Source organism: Pomacea canaliculata, linkage group LG1, assembly GCF_003073045.1.
Source record: "Pomacea canaliculata isolate SZHN2017 linkage group LG1, ASM307304v1, whole genome shotgun sequence".
NCBI classification, from domain to species: domain Eukaryota; kingdom Metazoa; phylum Mollusca; class Gastropoda; order Architaenioglossa; family Ampullariidae; genus Pomacea; species Pomacea canaliculata.
The window spans coordinates 43,651,484-43,677,563 of NC_037590.1; the positions used below are offsets into that span (position 1 = coordinate 43,651,484).

Here is a 26,080-nt window from a genome sequence, read left to right on the forward strand (position 1 = left end):
CTCGAGCTCTGGAGATAAGGTCCAGCCTTGCAGCAGGAGGTCGGATAAAAAAGTCAGGAGCAGGGAACAATGTATATAATACATCGCAAAGTGCCTTGTGCAACAATCACTATCATCAACATTTGCAGGATTCATAACAGCCTTCTAGAAAAGTGCTAAGGATGGGCATCCTCTGTGAGATTCTCTTGACTGTTGTTTCTATATCAGGTATTAGCCATCGAGTGTCCACATTACTTTCGTACTATTCTCTCTTTCTCTCTTAATCTTCTTTGAGCCCTTTTCGACAGTTTTGTATCAAACTATAGTTTTATTATTAATTTTATGTCTGTAGATACACGTTTATTTGTCCATGAAACATTTTAATATAATACATTATTCAGTGCGACACTTGTTTTTTCTGTATTTGTTTACTTTACTCGTGTAAGGTATTGGTCGTTTAAACGATTTGTAGTCTTTAAAGAAGCTACACAAATTCTTTCCATTTTACTTTGGTCCACTCGTCCTTCTGTGGCAGTGAGTCAAGCTTACACCTGGACAAGCACCTCTCCCACCAACGGGAGTCTTCACTACGCATGCGTGGGCGACTCCGTGACACTCGCCTGGTCCATCGTCACCACGAGTTCAGAGAGAGTCAATGATGTGGAATGGCTTTTCGTCGACGATAGTAAGCCCTCGTTGTATAGTAGTCTTGGTTACAGTACATAGCAGAACAAAACTCTTGTCCTACAGACTTCATTCTATCTCTTCCTTAAGTGATGATATTCTTCTATGTCTGCTATTCATGATATAGTAAAAAGTATATATATATTTATAGATTCTGATTTGCTGTAATATTAATATCATAATAATATATAAAAATATATGTAAATGTATGTTTTATTTATGTCATTTTAATTCACACAGACGGAAATACTGAGCTTCTGGCAACTTCTGTCATGGGCGAGGTTCTTCTGTCCCCATCTGCGCGACAGCGCCTGTCGTTCGTGTCCAACGCAGGGTTAAGGGTCAGCGACATCGCACAAGAGGAGTTTGGACGATACATCGTTCGCGCCGTCATCACCACTGGTTCATCTTTTGTAGCTGAGGCGAGATACGTGTATCTGCGAATGCCCGGTAAGACAGCCATCAATACTCCTGAGTACCTCTAAACTAAGCTTTTCATTTTATTGTGTGTTTATGCAGCTTTTGAAAACACAAAACTACTTGAAATGTCTTTGATGTAATATTTAGGAGGAAAATCTCTAACAAATGTTCATGATGCCTACTGTTATTGAAAACAATAATCTAAAGTGCTTTCGTGTGTTTTCTCTAATAGCATTTTCGTGATTTTGTTCTCTTTCCAGTTCCTCCGACAACCACAGACCGAATGTTGCACGCGCAAGTGAAGCCAACGCCCTGCAGCAGTCGGGAGGCTGGCACGTGCAGCTGGCGTGCGGCGAGTTTTCCTCCTGGGGATCTCTGTCTTTCTCTGTGCTGTGGAAGGTAAGTTACCTTTTCAGCAGCGAAAACAAATGGTTAACTTCAATATTCGCTCCTCTGACTGAGGCTTTCATTTGTAATCTGATAAATCATTCAAACTGACTGACCACAAAAACAGATTTTTTTTTTCAAATCTCGTGAAAAAAACTAGTCCAGTGTGAGAAACAAACTTGAAACATTATCTGAAACTATGGGCTCATGTTCATCATTTAACTTGCCACGTTTTAGATGTGGAGAAGTTTGGAAGAACATCAAAAAAAATGAGCAACTTTTTTGTTTACATAGACTTGTTCGTACGATGACAAATGCTTTCTTTTAAACTGTAAAATTATAAGACTTATTCAAAATAACCTTTCTTACAACCTTATAATCAGATAACTTTATTTATGTTATGAACTAATTATTATAACAGTAAAACACTGTTTTGCAGACACCTTCAGGTCGAATACTAAGCAGCACTACCACGACGTACGGGGAGGCAACTTTGACGCTGGCCAACCCGCTAGAAGAGGGAAGCTACTCGTGTTTTCTGGACATTCGTGACCCTAACGCCAAGTGTGCGTATGTCAGCCCCACCATGCTGGTCAGTAACGAGGTCCGTATAGACACGTGTACCGTCCAGCAGGCCCTCCTGGTCACCCCCCTGCAGCAAGAGAACGCCGCCCTGGTGGCCGCCTTGCAGGTCATCATGGGAGGCAATGGTGCGTAGCTGTCAGCCGTGTTACAGCCTTTTGTAACAGTGAATTCAGCAGTTGTAGATATGTCTTTTGTGGCAATAGTACAAGAAACACATAGACATATAACAAACATTAAACATACACACACACACATTGTGATATTACATTACGGTGTGTCGTATGGAATTAGAATCATGTTATTAGTAAAACTTTTTTTAATTAGCAGCGGACACATGTAAAGTTCTGCTATGAGATCAGCAGTTTATCTTGTATATTAATAAACTGGTGTGTTGTACATTTGCGTGAATAGCTCTCAAGGGAAGTCAGTAAGGACATGCTAAAAAGAGCGCAAATAAAAATAGAGGCTTTCTTAATGCAGTAAACAAATACTTTAAAAATAAACATTCAGAACAGGTGCGCCTTATGAACGGCACCCGACCATGGAATGGAAGAGTTGAGGTGAAGTATTACAACGGCACCTGGGGAACAGTGTGTGACGACAGTTTCTCTACTTCGTCTGCTGTTGTCGTCTGCAGAATGTTGGGACTGACCAGGTGAGTGGTGTCCTCTGCTGACCACAGGTTTGAAAGTTCATGACTTTGTTCACCTTTGCAGTGTAGAGTAAAGAAAGAAATTTTCTTAATATTTATTTAGTGCATGTAGCGGTCGGGCTTAAATGGTTTATGATAAATTTGCCAGCTGGAATTTTAAGGGTTCAACCGCTGTCTTCTTTCTAAAAATTATTTCCTCATTTGGCATAATGAATGAGGGAGTTACCATGTAGACAGTATAGTCATATTTATTATGTTGGAAACAACACAATTCATACAAATCTTAGTTTGTTTGGTTTTTTGGGGTTTTTTTTTTGTTTGTTTTTTTTGTTCGTTTGTTTGTTTGTTTGTTTGTTTGGTTTTGTTTTGTTTTGTTTTGTTTTTTGTTTGTTTGTTTGTTTTGTTTTGTTTGTTTTTTTGTTTGTTTTTTTTTTTTTTTTGGGGGGGGTACCGAATTCCTGTGTGATTGCGTTTGTATGAACACGACCTGTGATGAGCAATGTAGTCATCATGTCATTTAGATGTGAGAGTCACAGGTTGTTGTCTTTATTGACAGACAAACACCTGTCGTGTACAGCTCCGCATTCTACGGCGCGGGTTCGCTTCCCATTCTGCTGGACGATGTCACGTGTCTTGGCAACGAGACCAACATCTTTAGCTGCAGCCACAGACCGTGGTGAACACAACTGTGGTCACGGTGAAGATGTCGGAGTCGACTGTTTGCCAAGCATCAGGACACATTAGACAAACAACAAAAAAAATTGTTTCGCCCTTATCTCGTGGTCAGACATCCGTCTAAACATCACGTGACTTTTCAGTCGTACGTGCAGCATGGAGTTGTTGACAAGAAACTATTACTGAGTGCTGAGTACACTACGCCTGTTATCTATGTATATCGTCTGTTGCTGATGTCTATGTTGTTTATATTCGCTGTGTCTGTGTCAGTGTGTGATGTCATTAAACTAGTTGGACAGACTGTCTATTGTCATTAACAAGGATGTTATTATGTATTATATCTACAGCACTGCATGTAACCACACAACTACAGTTGCCCAGCTGTTGCTATGACAACATAAGCTAGATAAGGAACTCTCAGTGTGACCTCAGCACGTGGTGTAGACTTTGTACACAATCCACACATGTGAGCAGTGAACAGAGCAGTCTGTTGTACTTCACTCTCCGTCTGTCACATGACATCCTCTAAACAAGGTCACCACGGACAGTTCACCAAACCAAAGTCCATCAAACCTGATAAATTTTGTTTATTTTTGTTATTAAGCAAAATATTAGTGAGCGAAAAGGACAAGATTTTTTTTAAACTTTGCACACGTTCTTTCAGTGTAGCTCCCGGCTACGGTTTGCCTGAATTCATTATCTGGGTCTGAGTAATGCACAGGTAATGTGACAGGTTGGTGGCCTGTGAGTGTAAACATACCTCACAAATATTAAAGTCCTACACGTGTGCTATGAGTCACGAAGGAGTCTCTGTGACAATAAGTAATCAGTAGATGGGCACACAGACACATATCTACGTCTGTCCTTGTATACACACATACAAAAAATATTATTTCCACGTATTCTAAACTCCTCTACACCACACTGTGGAGGTTGAGGGAGTGGATGCGGTGTTGTCCACCTTCTCTCTCTTGTTGTCCACTCTCCAGGGTAAGGGTCACGTGTCTGTGTCGGCCCTTGATTCGAGTCCCAGCCCTCGCGAGGCCTCCAGTGCGTCTGGGTTCGTGGTAATCCTCACGGTAGCCGCTACAAAATACAATGTTAACCCTAATATCTATTCTATTCACTAGTTTCTCGACTGTTAGTATCTTCTATCATTTGTCTTCAGATGAATATATTTTTTGACATACCATTCTACTTCAACTAAAATAATCACAATATCCACTTTTGTATTAAAAAACACTTTCTTTATACTAAAAAGGAAACTTAAGAACTATTTGAGATCACTCACCCTTTACCCAGTAGGTAAAACTGTTCTTGGTCTCGTTGTCTGTCGCAGACTGAAAAGTGGAGTCATCAAGTGCTGCCTCACTCTAAGGGGGCGGTCACGTGGTGCAACGGTCAGCGCCTGTCACCAATACAGTGAGGGCGGGCTGTCCTGGGTTCAACCCTCGTCTCGGGCACGTGTTTCATTCACTGCATGTGGCATCTGTTTACATGACTGGTTGTCTTGCCCTGATATAGTCTTAGCTGCTGGCTCGGGGTAAAACACCATTTCTCTCTCTCTCCTCCCCCTACTCCACTCTCACTGTAAAGGTCATCCATTCTGACCCTTTCCCCCATTACGTGGTCTAAGAATTTAGTCAGGATTTTCTCACACCTGAGTGACTAAAACATTTTGGCATCAAAATACTGGCTTTCAGCATCATTTCCCCAAAATGTCGAATGAACCTTCGGGTTTGATAGGCAATGAGGTCTACAGCACAGCTGAAATCAGTCAGAGCGAGGACTGTACATACAGATGTGGTCAGCAGTTCTGCAAGATATTGTTCTCGATAACAGCTAGAAGTTCACGAAATCGACAGCAGCTGGCACAGAGGTGGCACTGCCCTATATACTTGTATATATTTATCTCTGTGTGTATGTAATAGGTGAGGGCCATGTTCTGGCTTCCATGCGTTTCTGTGTAGGCACTGATAAGGACGAGATACTTTTTGCAAAAAGATAGGGAATTAAAATGCCACGAAACAACATTGTTTCTATCTTCAAGCCATTGTCAAACGTGTGTCATCTTCAAGTATCATTTCAACAGAAAAAGGCCGCTGCAGGATTGTGTACAGTTCACAACCTTCATAAAAAAACTAAGAATGAATTTTGCATACGGACTCGTCATTATCGCAGTCTCTACATCAGGTATTATTCTTTATTTATGTCTGTGTACTGATGTGTGTGTTTGCGTCTGTTTGTACACGTGTCTATGTGTGTACACTCGTACTCCCTCCATTGTAAACTAGCTTGTACGTCTGATGCTGTCTTAATATTTCTGGATCCTTCTCTCTCTCTCTTTCTTTCTCCTTTTCCTTTTCTGACGAGTCGGGTGGGGGAATTATCTGTTTGTGCCAAAGCTTAGGTTAGATAATTCGTTTAATTTCTCTTTTTTTTCTTTTTTTTCTTGTTTAGTAATATGTGGTGTAGGATGTTTCTATCTATACGTTTAACAGCTTATTGCACACAAGTGAGTAAATTTTTTTTCATTTTATGTTGTCATTATCATTAGTATTGCTCAGCACATTGCTAAACATGGTTACACAGCCACCTGAAACCCGTTTGCACACGGTCCTTAGTCATACAAGCGGTTTTCTCTTGCCTAGAGAGAAGTGATGAACTGTATTCCACTTCGTAAGGCGGACGTTTTGCCGACGGACGTTTCGCCGCCGGACGTTTTGTCGACTGGACGTTTCGTCTCTGGACGTTTCGGAGTCGGACATTTTGCCGACCGGCGTTTCGATGCCGGACGTTTCGCCGCATTATGTCAGAGAGAGAGAGTTTACTTACTTCTCAAAGAATGAAAGTAACTACTAGATTACACAATAATTCTTTATTTCAAACAAATTTTACACACAGACTTCACAGACAGTTCACTTTGATTGTCACAGATTATGCGCAACAGCTTTGAGAAAAAACATTGATACAATGTGTGAGCTAACGGTTCACATGAGGAGGGATAGTGAGAGAGAGAGTTCACTGATACATTGATACAATGGCGAGAGAAATGTGTGAGCTAACGGTTCACATGAGGAGGGATAGTGAGAGAGAGTTCACTGATACATTGATACAATGGCGAGAGAAATGTGTGAGCTAAGGGGCGCCACACACTTGACTTCGGCTAAAGGTCCCGCGTGAAATGCCGAAATGAAGTGCCCCGCGCCCAAACGTCCGGCGGCGAAACGCCGGTCGGCAAAAGGTCCGGCTCCGAAACGTCCGGCGGCGAAACGTCCGTGTACCATTCCACTTGACATCAGTAAATACAAGTCGTTTAATTTTTCTTTTTATTATTGTTTTCTTGTTTAGTTATATGTGGCGGAGGTTGTTTAACAGCTTATTGCACACCAGTCAGTAAATTTTTTCTTCCTTTTATGTTGTCATTAGTATTAGTATTGTTCAGCACATTGTCAAATATGATTACACAGTCAGACGAAAACCGTTAGTTGTTAGTCATACAAGGGATTTTCTCTTGTCTAGAGAGAAGTAATGAACTGTATTCCACTTGACATCAGTAAATACAAGTTCTATGTCGCAGTGTGTAACGGCTACTACTGGACACGAGACTCGCCCACCAACGGCAGCGTCTACCACGCGTGTGTAGGCGACTCCATCACCATTCCCTGGGCTGTCGTCACCTCCACCTTTGAAAGTGTCAACGACGTGGAGTGGTACTTCTCAGGTGAGAAAAGGCCGTTAGTGAGTGATGGAGGCTTTGTTCATTTTAAACAATGGACATAAAGTCTCTCCCGGCCTTGTCCACATCAACTGTATGACAGAAGGTTTAAAAATGTTGTAATTATTGTATCGCTTCTACTTTGCTGAAGTGGCATTGCGGCAACAATGATATTAATAAGAATGACGACAGACAGGTGTTGCAGGTTTACTCGACGAGATCCATCTCCTCAATCCCTTTAAAGATTTCTGTTACTTTATTTATTAGTAAATTGTCTCACTCATGATGTTTTCTGTGTGTGATTTTCTTTTATATCATTTGTTGTAGCAGTGAAGACGGGAGGGAACATGGAGCATCTTGCCAGTTACATCAATGGCGACTTTTTTGTGTCCCACTCGAGCCGCAAGCGAGTGAGCTTTGTGACAAACGCAGGTTTGAGGATCAGCGACGTGACTCAAGAGGATTTCGGCGACTACATCGTCCACATCGTCATCAACAGCAATTCATCTTTTGTGACTGACTCCAGATACGTGTCTCTACACCTGCCAGGTAACACCACATCCTCCACGGTTCAGCTTACCATGAAGCCGTTTTCTTCTCCAGAAAAGATTTAGATGTATTTAGATGTATTCTAATTTTTGTCTGAAATAATTTTGTTTGAATTATTTTTATCTAAATATTTTTTCTCAATCTGCCATCATACGTTTTGTAACGTGAAATCGACAAAAAGTGTTTTTTCTCTGATCACAGAGCCCCAAGCAGCTGTAGACCGACAATTACACGCTCGGATGCTAACGAGCGCCGTGCAGGTGTCCGGAGACTGGCGCGTGCAGCTGGCGTGCAGCGGGTTCGACTCTTGGGGCTCCCTGCTTTTCTCTGTTTACTGGAGAGTTAGTGACATTATTTACATTATTCACTAACAAACAAACAACACGTTGACTTTTGGGCTTTAAAGTTGTACTAGACATCGTTATAACATTAGGCACTTACGATAATATCCAGAATTTAACGACGAGCATAGTTTCTCATTATACGCGACTACAAACATTTTTATGAAGCTGCCAGTATTGAGTAATCAATGGTTGTCATGGCAATGACACCTGCCAGATACAGGAAGCTCAGGGCAGGAAGAAACAACATTAAGACTGAAGATTTAATGTTTTACATTGTCTATATTGTAGTGGTCACGTTCTTCATGAATTCAAAAGTCAAACTGTCAATCTAAATATAGAACATATTTCTTACAGACTCCATCTGGACGATTTGTAAACAGTAGCATCTCCGGATTGGGCGAAGAAATGTTGACCTTGACCAACCCGGTAGAGGAGGGCAACTACTTCTGCTACCTGGACATTCACGACCCCATGTCCAGGTGTGTCTACGATGGTCCCACCTTTGCGGTCAGCAACGAAGTGCACGTGGACAACTGCTCTGTGCAGCAGACGATTCTTCGTAGTTCGTTTGAGAAACAAAAAGCAGAACTTCAGCTTGTTATAAATAGAGGTACGTTAGTTATTGTGGGTTACTTTAGCCGTATATGGTGGGGGTGTTCTTATATAGCAAACCACCACTCATGCTTATATAAAGGTCATGACATGAAGCCAGGTGAATAAGGAATCTCTCCCTAGATGTCATGGCAAGCTAACTTATACAAGACCCTCTCGGTACCATAGTGGCAGGACTCTGTGTGTGTGGGGGCGCGTGTTTAACTGCTAGCGTGTGTGTACGACTCCTGACATACAAGCAAATACCGTATAAAGTGTAACAAAAGTTCATTTGTCTTACAGTGTACATAGTGTCCCACATGTATAAAAAAGTTCTCTCAAATTAGTCCACTGTGTTTCTTTGAATGTAGAAAGACTAATCACCGGAGTCGTATCCTCTGCACTGCTACAAACTGGAACAATTACAGACACACAATGGTATGAATAGAGTTCAAGGGAATTTTCATATTTGTATGTAAGAATAGACTCAATCCGCCTTGTCGGCGGAAGTCGACCCTGGAGAGGACGAGTTGAAGTGTGGTACAACGGAACCTGGGGAACAGTCTGCGACGATGGTTTCGATGTGCGGTCTGCTGTTGTCATCTGCAGAATGTTACAATTTCACGGGCAAGTGATACTATCTGTTACATCATCATTGTACAGTTATAAGATTTAAACATATAGGACAAAGCTTCCAGTAGAAAGACTTCCATTATTCACGAGACCTTGGACTTAAGAGACATGGTCACTGGCTTACTGACCCAACCACTCAGTCTGCTACACCTGTCGCCTTACAGGCAGGTGAAGACAATTCGATACCACAGCAAATAAGTATATCCTCCATAATTAATGATGGAAAGGCTACAAGACTTCGTGCGGGTGGATTTCATGTACATGTTTACGTGTTGCCCTACAGGAGTCCGAGTTAGCTCTGTTGTGTGAATATGAGAGTTATTGTGATTAATATATGAAAGTTCAAGTTCACTAGTGCATTATTTAAGTATGTGTTGTTGTTGTTGACAGAGAAACTCCTGTTGTGCACTCATCCGCGCACTATGGCGAGGGTACGTTGCCGATTCTACTGGACGACGTGATGTGCAGAGGCAATGAAACGAACATCTTGGACTGTACCCACAGTCCCATCGGTGTCAGCAACTGTCGTCACAATGAAGATGCTGGAATCGACTGCCTGCCGAGCATTAAATAAATCTGGATTAGAAACAAAGAAACACATGAATGTTTAGTTGGCCTGCCTCTCTCACCGACACGCAAGGTAACCATACATCAACTTGTCAACACTATAATAAAAGTGATATATGAGGACATTGTTAACAAATATCTCCATCTTTGAAATTATTATTTTAATCTGAAATGGAATAGGACTGTATACCTTACTACTTGAAAATAAATGGATGGGTTTTGCTGGGTGGCTTTGCGTCACAAATGTTTTATTTCTTCCAGCGAGTGAGTGAGTGCTTATTTTTCCTTTTCCAAACTCAGCTCACGCCCCCTTCCCCCACATAGTCTGCAGACTATCGTCTAAACACGAAAAAGTAAAAGTGGCCTGAATGTTTAAAAGGTCATCTTTTGCTTACGATGTGTGGTAGACGCGTCACTTCCGCTCTCTTTTAACTGGCGCATAAGACGACTTCCGGCACAAACTTGCTGCCCTGCCAGTCATGGAGTTAGCACGTGTTATCACTGACGATAGGGACGAGAACCTGATTGAGGACATCATCTCTACCGGTACACCTCACTTCACTACAAAGGAATTAAATTGGAAAAGAACGGATGTCCTGAGGTTTAGCCAATGGCAGTGACTTGTACACAAATGACTGAGCTTTTAAATGCTGCATTTATTTTCTTGTATCCGAAGCCGTAAACAAAAAACAAAAAAAGCACTTCACAGATTCGTGAAACGTTGAATCAGGAAAGCTATTGTCTGAGGTTTGTGGGCCTCCATTTTATTGAGTAGCTGAGACATTTCCATAGAAGATAAGTATCTTTATTCGCGATGACAAAACTGAAAAGACACTTTGCAACCTCGACTTGATATAGTTATATCAGGAACTGCAGTCATGTGATCCAACGGTGGTTGAGGACTGAGGTGTGAGATCCCCCAGTTTTCTCGAGGGACATCTTGTTTGTCAGAGCGATTCCCTCTCCTCCCTGCATTTTTCTCTATGTTGATTCATGTTCATTCCACAGTTGTCAACAACGAGTAGTCTTAGTGTGTGATGCTGTTGTATGGGCAGGTGTTCGTGCATGAGTGAAAATTTTAGTGAAAGGACGGAAAAAAGAAAAATAAGATGTTTTCTCTAAGTGTAAACAGATGCAGCATATATTTTACATTATAAATCAATTGTAAATAGTCCTCTTTGACTGAGGTTGACCTCTTGTGGTGTAGGCAGAGCTTAGATAAAGAGAGGCCACTCGTGACCGCAGGGAAAACTCGTCGGTTAGAGTTATCGTTCGTAACGTGATGCTAAGAATCGACATGACACCAGCAGGCAAGGCGATCGTCTGAGGCAAGGTGGACAATTTTGTTCTGCAATTAACTGTCAGATCGCCAGGTTTAAATTAACCTCAAAAGAAAAACGTTTCCACAATTTCCCAAAGAGAGGTAAGCTAGGAATTTATTCTCAAACTACGATCCATAAGTGTACTGTAGTTGAGAGCAGTCTACTACAACATGGTCGCTTTCTTTACTATGATTATTAAAAAGACTTGATTGATTATACTGTGAAACTGTGTGATGAATTCTCACTTATCTGATTGCAAACCTATTTAAATTTGTTATAGTATTATCATTTAAGGCATTCGTCACTGGGGTGAGGTGTTATAAAAATATTTGTTATCAATATATTGAATAAATCATTACACAACAGGTGAAAAATATGGATGAATTTTACAAGAAGAAAAGATTTTGACCATCTTACACCATCTGATGTGTATGGAAAAGGCTACTCTCTTTGTTTTGATCATTTTGAGGAAAGTCAGTACAACTGTCCAACCCAAAAAAAGTCTTGTCTGGAATGCTGTGCACACAGTTGTCTCCATTCCAAATCCACCATGCAAGGTTGATAACTTATGATTATTAGATATTATTATATTCCAATATATATTATTAAGCCATATTTTACCATCATGGTCCTTTGTTTCTGTCATATTTTATTTTTTTAATTAACATTTATCATGAGAGATCACTCTAATTGGCACATAAGGCTAATGATGATCCTAACTTGCACTGCAAAAGGTCTGTTTGAATGTGTGTGTGTTGTACAGATTCTACATATAGATTTATTGGATATTTTGGCTACTGTTAACTCCTTTCATTATGCTAATAGGTGCAAAATCTGTAAATCACATTTCCATGTACCTGTATTTGTAGGTAACTTCTTCAAGAAAGCGACCAATGGACAGAATGTCCAAACCTACCTCTGCAAAGCAGCCCAGGATTTCACAGAAAGCTGTAGTCTTGCATGGTAATTGTTTTTAAATCATATATATCTTCTTGCTATTTTTCATTCATTAGAAAATATTTATAAGATGAGGGGTGATATTGTCCAGTACATTATAAGCATCTTTTTCATACATCTGTTTGCAGAAGAACAAGCAGATATTGCAGTTGAGCCTGCATGCTCTATAACTGTGCCAGATTCTCCTACAAAAGCTGAATTAATGATGGAGATCACAAATCTTTAAGAAAAACTGAGCAAAATTCTGAGTGAGACAGTTAAGATATTAGAGTGTGCCAATTGTAAAAATATTGACCAGTTACTTCCTGGCAAAAAAGTTAAATCTCAGTTGATTCGACTTCTGTGGGAAAACTAAAAAGCATTGACCTCTGTTGTCCACTTGGTGCGTGTAATCTGAAAGAAAGTGTGATTAGTCTATTTATCAATGTTCGCCTTCATTTTTCTCTTAAAGACAGCTCTAGGTTGTAATTATAAAATAAAAATTCAATGCTTGAAATTAACCATCTATCAACTAAAACTCTTAAAGGATCTTATCTTAGACAAATGTACGTTTCACCCATACAGTGAGGGTTGGCTGTCCTGGGTTCAACCCTCGTCTCGCGCAAACTGTTCTTTCTCTGTACGTGGCATCTGTTTACAGGGCTGGCTGCCTTGCCCTGATATAGTCTTAGCTGCTGGCTCGGGGTAAAACACCATTTCTCTCTCTCTCCACCCCATACTCCACTCTCACTGTAAAGGTCATCCAGACTGACCCTTTCCCCCTTTACGTGGTCTAAGAATTTAGTCAGGATTTTCCCACACCTGAGTGACTAAAACATTTCCGGTATCAAAATACTGGCTTTCTGCATCATTTCCCGAAAATGTCGAATGAAACTTCGGTTTGATAGGCAATGAGGTCTACGGCTACAGCACAGCTGACATCAGTCAGAGCGAGGTCTGTACATACAGATGTGGTCAGCAGTTCTGCAAGATATTGTTCTCGATAACAGCTAGAAGTTCACGAAATCGACGACAGCTAGCTCACAGGTGGCACTACCCTATATATATATTTATATCTGTGTGTGTATGTTATAGGTAAGTGTTTGTAACGGACAACTGCGTAGTAGAGGGGGCAAGACGGGATGGGGGAAGGTTGACATCCGGTGTTGACGGTTTGTTTTTAGAAAATGCTTGCGACGCAATTCAGCGAAGACCACGTGCGGGACAGGCAGTGCTGACACCTGGTCTAGAGAGACTGGGGTGGTTATATTTAAGCCCGACCATGAGTGGCCAGGGGGGCGGCTGATAAGAATTTGGTGGATTTGTGGTTTTAATTCACCGACTCGACGATCTCTGTGGACGTGATACTGTGTATGTATTACGGGAGAAGTACTTTGTGGTTGTACTATCTCTGTGGACGTAATAATATGTATGTATTACGGGGGATCTACTTTGTGGAAGTACCATCTCTGTGGACGTGATACTGTGGCTGTATTACGGGAGAAGTACTTTGTGGTAGTACCATCTCTGTGGACGTGATACTGTGGCTGTATTACGGGGGATGTACTAGTGCCGATGTACTACTGTGGATGTACATCGTGTTTCTTTACTCCTTATCATCGCCGTGGGAGCTCTGTGGTGAGAGCAACAGGCCGTGCAAAGTCTTGGGGGCCAAGAAACTGCACACCGACGTGGGCGAGCAGGAGCAGTAGACTCGGAGTAGGGAGGGGGCTACCCTGCCCTTCCTTACGCGGACGTACCGACCACCACCAGGGAGGGTGCCTGGTCAGCTGAAACTAACCGCCGGAGGAGGGATGGTTTCCCTCTTAGTTTTATCCCAGCTGCATATTGTTCTACCCCGCCTGACAGTAACATATCGGTATGGTAAAAACACTCTTTTATCATTTATTGAACTGTAGAAGAAAGGATTTAAGTGGACTAAAAGAAACCAGGGGACTGGAGAGCTGCAGGGACTAAACGGTTATTAACATGTTGAACTTTGATGGTGTGTTATTATTGCAATTCTTCATTTGTTGCCGTGTGGATTCCGGCTGAGTGACATGTTAAACTTTGATGGTGTGTTATTATTGTAACTCTTTAAATTGGTGCCGTGTGGATTCCGGCAGTGACTTGGTAAACTTGGATGGTGTGAACGTGATGGAGTGTTATTATTATTGACTGTGGATTACTGTGCATATTTTGTCTACTTGTAAACTTGTGTTCGGTTCTAATAATTATTGGTGCCTCTAAGGAGGGACGCCCACCCTTAAGCGATCTTATATTGGTTTTTGGAAAGAATGCGCATGTCTGCGGATGGTCCGTGACAGTGTTGTATTCTGGCTTCCATGGGTGTGCGCTATGGGTGCGTAGGCACTGAAAAGGACGAGATACTCTTTGCAAAAAGATAAGGATTTAAAATGCCAGGAAAGTGCATTGTTTCTATATTTAAGCTATTGCCAAACGTCAGCCATCTATTCTACAGCTATCATACAAAAGGCGGCTGCAGGATTGTGTACAGTTCAAAACCTTCATAAAAAACTAAGAATGAATTTTGCATACGGACTCCTCATTATCGCAGTCTCTACATCAGGTATTATTCTTTATTTATGTCTGTGTACTGATGTGTGTGTTTGCGTCTGTTTGTACACGTGTCTATGTGTGTACACTCGTACTCCCTCCATTATAAACTAGGTTGTACGTCTGATCCTGTCTTAATATTTCTGGATCCTTCTCTCTCTCTCTTTCTCCCTTTCCTTTCCTGACGAGTCGGGTGGGGGAATTATCTCTTCCGCTGTTTGAGCCAAAGCTTAGGTTAGATAATTCATTTAATTTCTCTTTGTATTCTTTTTTCTTGCTTAGTTATATGTGGTGTAGGCTGTTTCTATCTATACGTTTAACAGCTTATTGCACTCCTGAGAGTAAATTTTTTCTTCATTTTATGTTGTTATTATCATTTGTATTAGTATTGTTCAGCACATTGTCAAACATGATTACACAGCCACCCGAAAACCATTTGCACATGGTCGTTAGTCATACAGGCAGTTTTCTCTTGTCTAGAGAGAAGTAATGAACTGTATTCCACTTGACATCAGTAAATACAAGTTCTATGTTGCAGTGTGTCGCGGCTACTACTGGACACGAGACTCGCCCACCAACGGCAGCGTCTACCACGCGTGTGTAGGCGACTCCATCACCATTCCCTGGGCTGTCGTCACCTCCACCTTTGAAAGTGTCAACGACGTGGAGTGGTACTTCTCAGGTGAAAAAAGGCCGTTAGTGAGTGATGGAGGCTTTGTTTTCTCATTTTAAACAATGGACAGGACAGAGTCTCTCCCGGCCATGTCCACATCTACTGTATGACAGAAGGTTTAAGAATGTTGTAATTATTGTATCGCTTCTACTTCGCTGAAGTGGCATTGCGCAACAATGATATTAATAAGAAATGAAGACAGACAGGTGTTGCAGGTTTACTCGACGAGATCCATCTCCTCAATCCCTTTAAAGATTTCTGTTACTTTATTTATTAGTAAATTGTCTCACTTATGATGTTTTCAGTGTGTGATTTTCTTTTATATCATTTGTTGTAGCAGTGAAGACGGGAGGGAACGTGGAGCATCTTGCCAGTTACATCAATGGCGACTTTTTTGTGTCCCACTCGAGCCGCAAGCGAGTGAGCTTCGTGACAAACGCAGGTTTGAGGATCAGCGACGTGACTCAAGAGGATTTCGGCGACTACATCGTCCACATCGTCATCAACAGCAATTCATCTTTTGTAACTGACTCCAGATACGTTTCTCTACACCTGCCAGGTAACACCACATCCTCCACATAATGCCGTTTTCTTCTCCAGAAAACTTTTAGATGTATTTAGATGTATTCTAATTTTTGTCTGAAATAATAGTTTGAATTATTTTTATCTAAATATTTTTTCTCAATCTTTCACTTATGTGTTCCTTGCTTGGCATTGTCCCTCATACGTCTTGCAACATGAAATCTACTAAAAGTGTTTTTTCTATGATTACAGACCATGAATCAGTCGTAGACCGACAATTACACGCTCGGATGCTAACGAGCGCCGTGCAGGTGTCCAGAGACTGGCGCGTGCAGCTGGCGTGCAGCGGGTTCGACTCTTGGGGCTCCCTGCGTTTCTCTGTTCTGTGGAGAGTTAGTGACATTATTTACATTATTTACTAACAAACAAAAAAAACGTTGACTTCAGCTGTCGGTCTTTAAAGTTCTAATAGACATTGTTATAACTTTAACGCTTACTATAATATTCAGAATTTAACGACGAGTATAGTTTCTCATTATACGCGACTACAAACATTTTTATGAAGCTGCCAGTATTGAGTAATCAATGGTTGTCATGGCAATGACACCAGCCAGATACAAGAAGCTCTGGGCAGGAAGAAACAACATTAAGACTGAAGATGTAATGTTTTACATTGTCTATATTGTAGCGGTCATGCACGTTCTTCATGAATTCAAAAGTCGAACTGTCAATCTAAATATAGAACATATTTCTTACAGACTCCATCTGGACGATTTGTAAACAGTAGCATTTCCGGATTCGGCGAAGAAATGTTGACCTTGACCAACCCGGTAGAGGAGGGCAACTACTTCTGCTACCTGGACATTCACGACCCCATGTCCAGGTGTGCCTACGATGGTCCCACCTTTGCGGTCAGCAACGAAGTGCACGTGGACAACTGCTCTGTGCAGCAGACGATTCTTCGTAGTTCGTTTGAGAAACAAAAAGCAGAACTTCAGCTTGTTATAAATAGAGGTACGTGAGCTGTTGTCACCAGCCTTTAACTGTATAACTGTATATCCTGGTGTTGTTCCTATACAGCTAAGCATGATTATACTTCTAGAAATATGTAAACACATGACATGAAGCCTGGTGAATAAGGAATCTCCCCAGATGTCATGGCAAGCTAACTTATACAAGACCCTCTCGGTACCCATAGCAGGTCTGTATGTGTGTGTGTGTGAGGGCGCGTATGTGAACGACTCATGACATGCAAGCAAATACTGTGTAAAGTGTAACAAAAGTTCATCTGTCTTACAGTGTAAATAGTGTTGTACATGTATCTACAAGTTCTCTTAAGTAGTCCACTGTGTTTCTTTGAATGAAGAAAGATTAATCACCAGAGTCGTATCCTCTGCACTATTACAAACTGGGAACAAGTACATACAAATAATAGTATACAAAGATTTCAAGGGAATTTTCATACTTGTATGTAAGAATAGGCTCTGTTCGCCTTGTCAACGGAAGTCGACCATGGAGAGGAAGAGTTGAAGTGTGGTACAACGAAACCTGGGGAACAGTCTGCGACGATTATTTCTCTGTGCCGTCTGCTGTTGTCGTCTGCAGAATGTTACAATTTCACGGGCAAGTGATACTATCTGTTACATCATCATTGTACAGTTATAAGGTTAGTTATCCGAACGACATGATCACTGGCTTGCTGACCCACCCACTCAGTCTACTACACTGGCCGCCTTACAGGCAGGTGAAGACAATTCGATACTATAGCAAATAAGTATATTCTCCTCAATTAATAATCGAAAGACTTTTGTGTGTTTATTGTGTTATTTACATGTGATATTTCACAAGTTCACTAGTGCATTATTTAAGTGTGTGTTGATATTGACAGAGAAACTCCTGTTTTGCAACCAAACGTCTTGTATGGCCCGGGTACGTTGCCGATTCTCCTTGACGACGTGCGTTGCTATGGCAACGAAACGAACATTTTGGACTGTCCTCACCGGCCGATCGGTGACAACAACTGTGAGCACAGTGAAGATATTGCAGTTGACTGCCTGCCGAGGATTAAATAAACCTGAATGAAAAAGAAACACATGAATGTTTAGTAGGTCTGACTCACTGACACGCAACTTGTCAATACTACAGCAAAAGCGGTATTTAAGGAAATTGTTTACAAATAAATATTCTTCATGTTTGAAATTATTATTTTAATCGTAAATGGAATAGGACTGTATACCTTATCACTTGATAATAAATGGGTGGGTTTTGCTGGATGGCTTTTCGTCACAAATATCTTTGATATCGAGTATAGTGGAGTGGAGTGGAGTGGAGTTAATGTGAGGTGAGGTGAGGTGACTTGTACACAAATGACTGAGCTTTTAAATGCTGCATTTATTTTCTGGTGCCAGTAGCCGTGAATAAAAAAATTCACTTCACAGATTCGTGAAATGTTGAAGCAGCAAAAGTCCTTGCTGTTTCTGTGTGAACATCGCCAGGAGAGAAGGAGCGAAATGATTGTCAAGTCACAGAACAAGGAGGAACAAAGAAAGATGGCCTGAGATCGTCTGTTCCCGTGTGTTTGTGTGACCATAACAGACATTTTATTGGAGATTTTGCTGGCTATTGCATCCAACAAAATTAGAGGTAACACGGCTATTACAGATAATGAAAGGGATGGATGCACATGCATGTGTACGTGCTTGGTTAAATATGTTTTTTTTGTGTGGAAAGGATGGAAGAAAGAAAAAAGATTTTGTCTCTACGTCTAAACAGACTCAGCATAGAGTTTACATTCTGAAATCAATAATAAATGAAAATAATCATGTACTACGAATATAAAGAAGTAAAATTCATTTAATTACTTTATTAGAGATCAAGTACTATCGGAGATATAGCAGCATAAACAGTTATTCGGAAAAAAAGTGTAATTGTTTTCTTTCATTTGTCAAAGTTCTTAAAATGTTTCGCTTAAATACGTCAGATGTACAAGAAAAATATCAAGCTTAAATTTACAATTTTGTTTTATTCATAACTCAGTTTTTCTCTAGAAGAATATCCTTTATATTTTTTTATCTATGATGTGTTCAAGACAACAATGGCAGAATTATGAACACCTCACTGAAGAAAACATCAAAGTAATTAGTGCAGCTGATAGTTTCTGTCAGAAAATCAAGATTAATTGAATGTTTGGATTTCGCCAAAGTTGTGAATATTAGTGAATAGGTCATCGTGTTCCGACTCCATTGAATAATGATATAATGGGCATGCGCACTGCAACGCTACCCATCAGAAGAGCGAAGGCACTCGGTGTTTTTTTTAATTATTTAGGTCATTGTTAGACTTGGGATGCAGTCAACTCCAACATCTTCCTGGTGATTACAATCATTTTCACCGACGGGATTGTGCCGGCATTCAGAGAGGCTTGATTCATTCCCTGAGCAAATCACATCGTCAAGTAGAATCGGCAACGAGCCCTGGCCATAGAACGATGCTTCGTGTACAGCTGGGGTCACTCTGTCGATGAAACAAAACAAACTTAATGTTAGATGCTGTAATACACACACAGATACACACACATGTACACACGTACGCACGCACGGGGGCGTCACGACGGTTGCGTCTATCAGCGGGTCAAAGAAAAAACATCTGAGGTCAGGTTGCACCTGAGAGGGGTGTGACTTTCTTCTTTACCCACTCCCATTCCCAATCCGAAGTAGGTGGGGGCTGGCCCCTGGTCGGTGAAGGTGTGGTCATCTCTCTGTGGTCATCTCAGGCTCATCGATGAAGCTCAATACGTACGCAGGGAGAAGTGCGCGATGCTACCAGTGGACGAAGCGCTTAACGCCCCCAAATAAAATTTCTACCAGTATTCTTTTTAAATGTATATCGATTAACCTACAACGTAGACAATTATCTGTGATACTCCGTTTTAAAGAGCATTTTTCAAACCTTTACTTCGTGTAAATTTGAAGAAATATAGGTGTTGTTTACTGGTAGTAAAATCAAATGAAAGATTGGAACTGTATGCGACAGAGAATTCTCTAATCGGGAAGTAGGTCAATCGTTATAAATGAACAGCAAAAAGTATCTACGCGATGTAAGCAAACATAAAAGTACCACACAAACACATATTATATTAGAATATTACAGTTTAAATATTACTTGCTGTTTACTTCTTATTTTCAAATCTATGCTGGGTTGAGTAACAGGTAATCGACTTTAACATGACGCTTGAACACAGAATCCAACATAACGAAATACCTGATTGGTTGACTTGTTCAGCTGTTAAAGGGAAGTAATTTATCGTGGAACAACTGCTTAAGGTTCCGGTACTTGCCTCACTTATGTATTCATTCATAATTATAGGCACAGAGCGATGTGTTCAAAGATGCTATGTAGTACATATCTGTACCACCCGGCCCGGGTGGCACTGCGCGGGGTGGGTCAAATCTGAACCATCCGCCGACAAAGAAGGATGCTGGTTGTGTTTGTCCATTTGTATCCCTCACCCCTAAACCCTGTCTGTTTGTCAGTTTTATACCTACTACTCACTTCATCACCAGGGTGGACTCCAGATCGTCGTAAACATTTTCACACTTGATGTTCTCCAAGATTTGATGAGCACCGATGATAGGGGACACCCTTGACATACGCCTACTGTGCTGCTCGTGTGAGCTCCTACTTGATTCTCTCACAATTGTATAGCTTCTTCTAAAGACAAATGTTCAAATATAATAATACAGAATATAACTAAGGGAGAGTTCAAGGAGACATGAGACTTACACATTAATTCCCAGCATTCTGCAGACAACAGCAGCGGCGGACACAGTAAAGTTATCATCGCACACGGTTCCCCAGATTAAGTTCTGGAAAACCTCAACTCTGCCTTTCCAGGGTCTGTCACCGTTGACGAGGCGGATTGTACCACTGGAACCTGTTTAATTTGTAGGATATTGCTCATATTGTAAAACACATTTTTTTCAAGTAATCAAACGGCATTTAAGTAATACATTTTTTTATCATCTCACTCATTCTCTTCATTTCTTATCTCACAAATAGTGTTGAGGGACCCCAAAGCACATTTAACAAGATTCTCAATGTTGAAGTTCTCGTTATTATTTGTTGAAAGGTCACTAACGTACTCAATCCTTAATAAGACTATATAAGCCATTTAAGTACCCAGACACTCTTTAAGTTCACAGCTCAGACTACACTTCTGCCAACAGAACAAAAAGAAAAAACAACGGGAACAAATTAAGGCTTTAAAATATTATCAATCAACCATCACACATAAAATTGTAGGTTCTGAGGACAAGGCGTTCATGAACACCAACAATGGCCGATGCCAATAACAGACAGAAAAGAGTAATATTACATTCACGATGAAACTAAGTCTCGTCTCTTCATAGGAAGTAAGATGGACAAAAGCAATGCAAAGACCTGAATGAAAATGTCCGAGTAGACCCGACTAGTTCTCCGACCCGTTCCGTCTGACAGGTATTTCCAGCGATTACGAAGGCCAAAATACTAAACAATAAACTGAAATACTACAAAAAGACTGCATAACTGAATGACACTAGACTAAACTAAAGCAGATTAAACGCTAGTCGACTTTCTATATCCTACAAATACTAATACTAAAATATTTCATTAGTACACTAATTAACAAACAGCTGATCTTGGACTTTTTGCTAAGATCGAAGTGTTTCCCTTCCGCAATTTTAATGCTTTAAAGCACATGGGGAAATACATGTTTGCTTCGTAATAAATTGGAGCAATCGTTTTGGGAAAATTACAAAATAATAATAACATAATTGGTTTCTACTAGAAGCCCACACAGACTTACTATGATTCATGAGCAATTCCCAAGCTGATGTCATGTCTTGGAGTCTTTGTGGCTGGGAACAGTTGGTCTGCGAGATGGTGTATTGCACAGCATCAGCATTGACATATACCTCTCCCCCAAAATCCAGTGTGGAGGAGATCTCCAGACACCTGGCCGTGTGGTCAATGTTGTGCAGGTGACAGGTGTATGTGCCCTCTTCCACGGGACTGTTTAGAGTCAGAAGGAACTCTCCGTCCTCGTAACTGTTGCTGTTATATATTCTATTTGAAGGCGACTGTGGACAAATAAAACAGAGCCTCTTTAGGTGCAAGCATTTCTCTGCATGTATGTGAAGAAAGAGAGACAGTGAGCGACTTGTCTACAATGATACATACCTCATTACAATAGAAAGGTGCTTACTTTGACCTCACGGCGACAGCAAGTTTGTTTTCTCGTTGTTAATATTGTACTAAAGCAGGATTGTTACCTTCAACATAGTGGTAAGAGCTTCATTGGGAACTTCTACATTGTGTTTCCCACAAAGTAAACGAGTGGTAACACAAACATACTTATAGGAAGAATGGAGGTCTACAAAGGACAAAGCTCTTGCAATCATATAGGGCTTAGCATTTACGGTTACTGTGTGAAACTGCATGAGGGTATCAAAAGAAAGACAGTCAAAGAGTTGGTTACTTTCGATATCGTGGTGAATAATGATTGTTACCTTCCACACCACGGTGAAGGCAGTGCCGACTGCATAAAAGAAGCCACATGCAAGTTGTCCATGCCAAGTCCCTGCCACCAGTGTGGCGGTTGGCAGTATGCGGGCAGTAAGCGTCTGATACTTGATGTTGGGAGCCTCTGAAAACAAAAACAAAACTTTCTTACACATGTACTGGAAATCCTTCTAACCCTCTAACACTTCTCACCCTTTTAAAAAGGGTGTATCGGAGAGTAAAGCTGGTGTCAGCAACTGTGGTAAATTCAGCTCCAATCGCGTATATTACAGTTGTTGCGATTAAAGTGGGAAATCAAATCCCAGAATACGAAGGGAAGGACACAAAATAAGAAACTTTAAATCTCCATAATTATAATGCCAGAGACCTGCTACTTCAAGGCGTCTATAAAATTGGAGATACGTTTTACTACAGATATACCCACGCCAAGAAAACATACTCCTACCACCTTGTAGACTTCACTGAGGAAGACAGAGGTTAAGGGAAATGACTCAGAAAAGAGGGATGTCAACAAGACATCTAACCGAAATCTTTTCGCGATGAAAGCTCTGACTATGACAATGCATCTCCGATGGAAGTACTGGCCAGAGACCAGTGTCACGTGATCATAACCTGGCATACATGGTCCCGCTGCCTTGTGGGCGATCTTGGGAAAGATACTGGCTAAGAGACTAGACCTCAACAAAAAAGTCGAGGTGCAAAATCTGCTTCTGGGCGAAAGCCTCCCATGATGACAGTACCTGCTAATGTACTTGTTCTCTAGGTGAACCTTCCCACGACAGTTGCAGTGGTCATGGACCAGCTCGTGTTCGCGACCAAGGAGACCAAGGAGTCGGCTGTAATGTGACTTGGAAAGAAGCGACACCAAGCACATAAGCAACACTTCATAATAAGTAGTAACAGCACAGATGCCAGTCTCGATTGGTGGTGACCAAGTCTAAAAAACCATCGCTCACCTCCTCTGGGACACTAGGGGGAAAGGAAAGCAGAAAAGATGCAACTGGAGCCGTCAAGCCATCTGACCAACCCAACCTGCCTTCCAACCAACACTCAAACTATGAAAGGAGACAAGGATGGACACGAGAGACATCCGTACACTCCACAGATGTGACCTGAGTTCACTCGGTACGTGGGTCTGGGGCGAGTGCGGCAGACAGACTTGAGGGAGACCGGGATGTATAAAGGCCACTCGCTTGGGTACAGTGTAGAGGAAACCACGCACGAGCACCGCATGCGATTCCTCTTACGGTCGGAAAACGGGAAAAGGAGGGCAGCCATCAGGGCAGGTTTTCAGATAGGAGGCCTACTGACAATAACGGCTTCAATGGTCCACCTTCGCCACTAAGGATTTTCATCACATCCCCCTCTTCCATCGTAAAGAAACCTGCTTACAAGCAATAATAAAGGTAGTGATGATGATAAGATTGATAATGTTTCCATCATAAGTGCAATTTAACGATCTAGTGCACATGCGAGTCTTTATCGCATTCTTTGCGCCTCATATCTTGTTAGATAAACCGCTGTGTTTGTTTTTGAACTACTGGTCTCCATGTCTCGCTACAAGAAGGGTGGGTCGACTGTTTGACATAAAGAATAGACCCACGCCTTCAGCATGAAATTCGGCTACTTGAATTGCAGTTTCATGAAAAGCAGTGAAAGGAATGGCGTTGACAGACTGTACTGTAGGGACTACCTCACCTGGTGGTAACAGAGCGACCCATCGTGTCTCCGAGTGAAGAGTTTCATTGTGGACTGTGTCCAGTCGCACGTAGTACTTCCCGAAGTCATCCTGCGACACGAGGTCAAGTCGCAGTCCTGCGCTGGAGACAAACTTGAGATATTGTCTGGTCGGCGAGGACACGATAAACTGGCGGTCGATGATGGTTGCAATAATTTCGCTGTTTCTCCCTGAAATATTCACATTCAGATATAGGCACTAACCCTCGACAAACAAAAGTATGTATATACGAGTGATTATAAGCTTGCAAAGAGACTTGCACACACAAATAAGAGTTACATTGGATGTGAGTTTAAATACACATTTTGTGTCATTCAGTGTAGTGTGTGAATGTCAAAGGACATGTCCTGTAATTTTCTTAATTGCGGGTGAGGTTCTTAGTCTTGAAACGGAATCGGCTTAAAAATATAATTCTACGTAAAAATTACTGTCAATAATAAAATTTAAAAATGAACAGCAAAACTACCTTTTCGTGAGTTATTGAATATTTTTAATCGTCTTAAAAAGTATCTTAACTCTAAAAGCCACATTCATCACAGATTTTTGCTTTTCCTTATGTTTACATTGTATTCAATATGAACAACTACCCTCTCCCTTTTATAAAAGCAAATTGCAGTAAGTCTGATATGTTTTTACTGATTTTATTATAAGATTTTTCACAAAGTTTTATGAAAGGAAAGTTAACACTATTGGCGAAAAACCATTAGGTTGGCTTCGACTAGCATTTTTGAGAAGTAGAAAAATGTTAGAAAACTTCCAGAGAGTTGGAATATGACCAGAATCAGGAGAAAGCTGAACAGGATGTTTCTAAACACACCCACCCACCCAAACACCACAGCCGTGCACAACACGACCACCTCCCATCTCGCCCCTCTGTCTTACTAACCCTGACCCGTCACACAGACCCCGGAGATGACTTGTTGTTATCACAAACAATTGACTAAGTTTCCTGACCTTGACAAAAAATATGTTTCTCAAGCCTCGCATAAAGTATTTCAAATATTAGGCAAGTCACCGGCTGAATAAGATACAGTCTGTGGTCTTTGTACTCGCTTTTCGTCTTCTTATCGCTTTTATCACATTGACGTCGTCTGCGTACAAAAATAATGTGTTGTCACCGTCACCGGGTGGGCGTAGTTCGAGATACAAATAATTAATGGATGATAACATCCTACAGTAAGTGTTTCCCACAACAAAAATAAACAGTCCCTCCAATGCTTGTACACACTTTAAGCAGCAACGTGTAATTCCTCGTCAAGTAATTTTCAAATGGTTCCAATTAAAATGAAAGCCGTGGAAACTTAAAGACATCTTAAAAATGCAGGGTACCATAGGACACATAAAGCAAGTGTCAGAATGTCATAATGTACCTGATCTTTCAAAGTACCATTGCAGACTATAGATCACTTCATTATTTTCTAATGAATAGTCCCAAGAGAAAGTCGCCGTGTCCCCCACGCATGCGTAGAACGTCGTCCCGTCGGCTGGACTGGAGGCTGACCAACGGTACGCGGTGCACACTGGGAAGAAAATAGAATGAAGACGTGAAAGTAGCAGCCGAAACCATAGTTGTTTTGCTCAAACACTATCCACAGACAAATTGTCACTGCAGTCTTGAAGTAAATGCATTTGAGAAATTCATGTATAAACATTCAGTTTTTGCTTCAGCAGTCTGATAATGAGGATAGAGAGAAGAAGAAGAAGACAACGAGAAAGATAAAATAGTCTATAAAAAATACAGAGAGCAAAAACGGTGGAAAAAAGAGATTTCAATAAAAAGTTGTACACAGAAAATAATGTCATAAAATTACCGGATGAAGAGATGAGGAAGAGAAGAGAATGAAGCCACACTTCCATCGTGAGTTCGTGTTATTTAAAGTGAGACAACCAAGGTAGATATTTCTGATATCAATATGATGAACACCGATAGTGAAACCTAATATTACTCTTGGCTAATCTCAGTGTCG

General features: G+C 41.1%; 3 protein-coding genes across 3 annotated transcripts; 2 read left to right on the top strand and 1 right to left on the bottom strand.

Annotated features, from left to right (window-relative positions):
- Positions 1 to 59: 59 nt before the first annotated feature.
- LOC112570704 lies at positions 60 to 2,057 on the top strand. Its single transcript, XM_025249320.1, has 5 exons — positions 60 to 207; positions 515 to 664; positions 904 to 1,113; positions 1,344 to 1,482; positions 1,910 to 2,057. Exons 1-5 carry the CDS (start codon positions 162 to 164, stop codon positions 1,929 to 1,931), a joined length of 567 nt encoding a protein of 188 aa, XP_025105105.1. The 5' UTR covers positions 60 to 161; the 3' UTR covers positions 1,932 to 2,057.
- Positions 2,057 to 18,920, top strand: LOC112561443. The gene is made up of 19 exons (XM_025233952.1): positions 2,057 to 2,180; positions 2,566 to 2,710; positions 3,264 to 3,383; positions 4,047 to 4,086; positions 5,353 to 5,575; positions 6,963 to 7,106; positions 7,428 to 7,649; positions 7,851 to 7,990; positions 8,348 to 8,603; positions 9,070 to 9,211; positions 9,608 to 9,786; positions 11,976 to 12,069; positions 14,493 to 14,632; positions 15,158 to 15,301; positions 15,630 to 15,851; positions 16,067 to 16,206; positions 16,573 to 16,828; positions 17,296 to 17,437; positions 17,703 to 18,920. Exons 1-19 carry the CDS (start codon positions 2,057 to 2,059, stop codon positions 17,884 to 17,886), a joined length of 3,057 nt encoding a protein of 1,018 aa, XP_025089737.1. The 3' UTR covers positions 17,887 to 18,920.
- Positions 18,662 to 26,067, bottom strand: LOC112569537. Its single transcript, XM_025247379.1, has 7 exons — positions 25,925 to 26,067; positions 25,484 to 25,633; positions 24,074 to 24,283; positions 22,363 to 22,499; positions 21,660 to 21,933; positions 20,597 to 20,747; positions 18,662 to 19,327 (listed from the first exon to the last, which is right to left on the bottom strand). Exons 1-7 carry the CDS (start codon positions 25,968 to 25,970, stop codon positions 19,138 to 19,140), a joined length of 1,158 nt encoding a protein of 385 aa, XP_025103164.1. The 5' UTR covers positions 25,971 to 26,067; the 3' UTR covers positions 18,662 to 19,137.
- Positions 26,068 to 26,080: the final 13 nt, after the last annotated feature.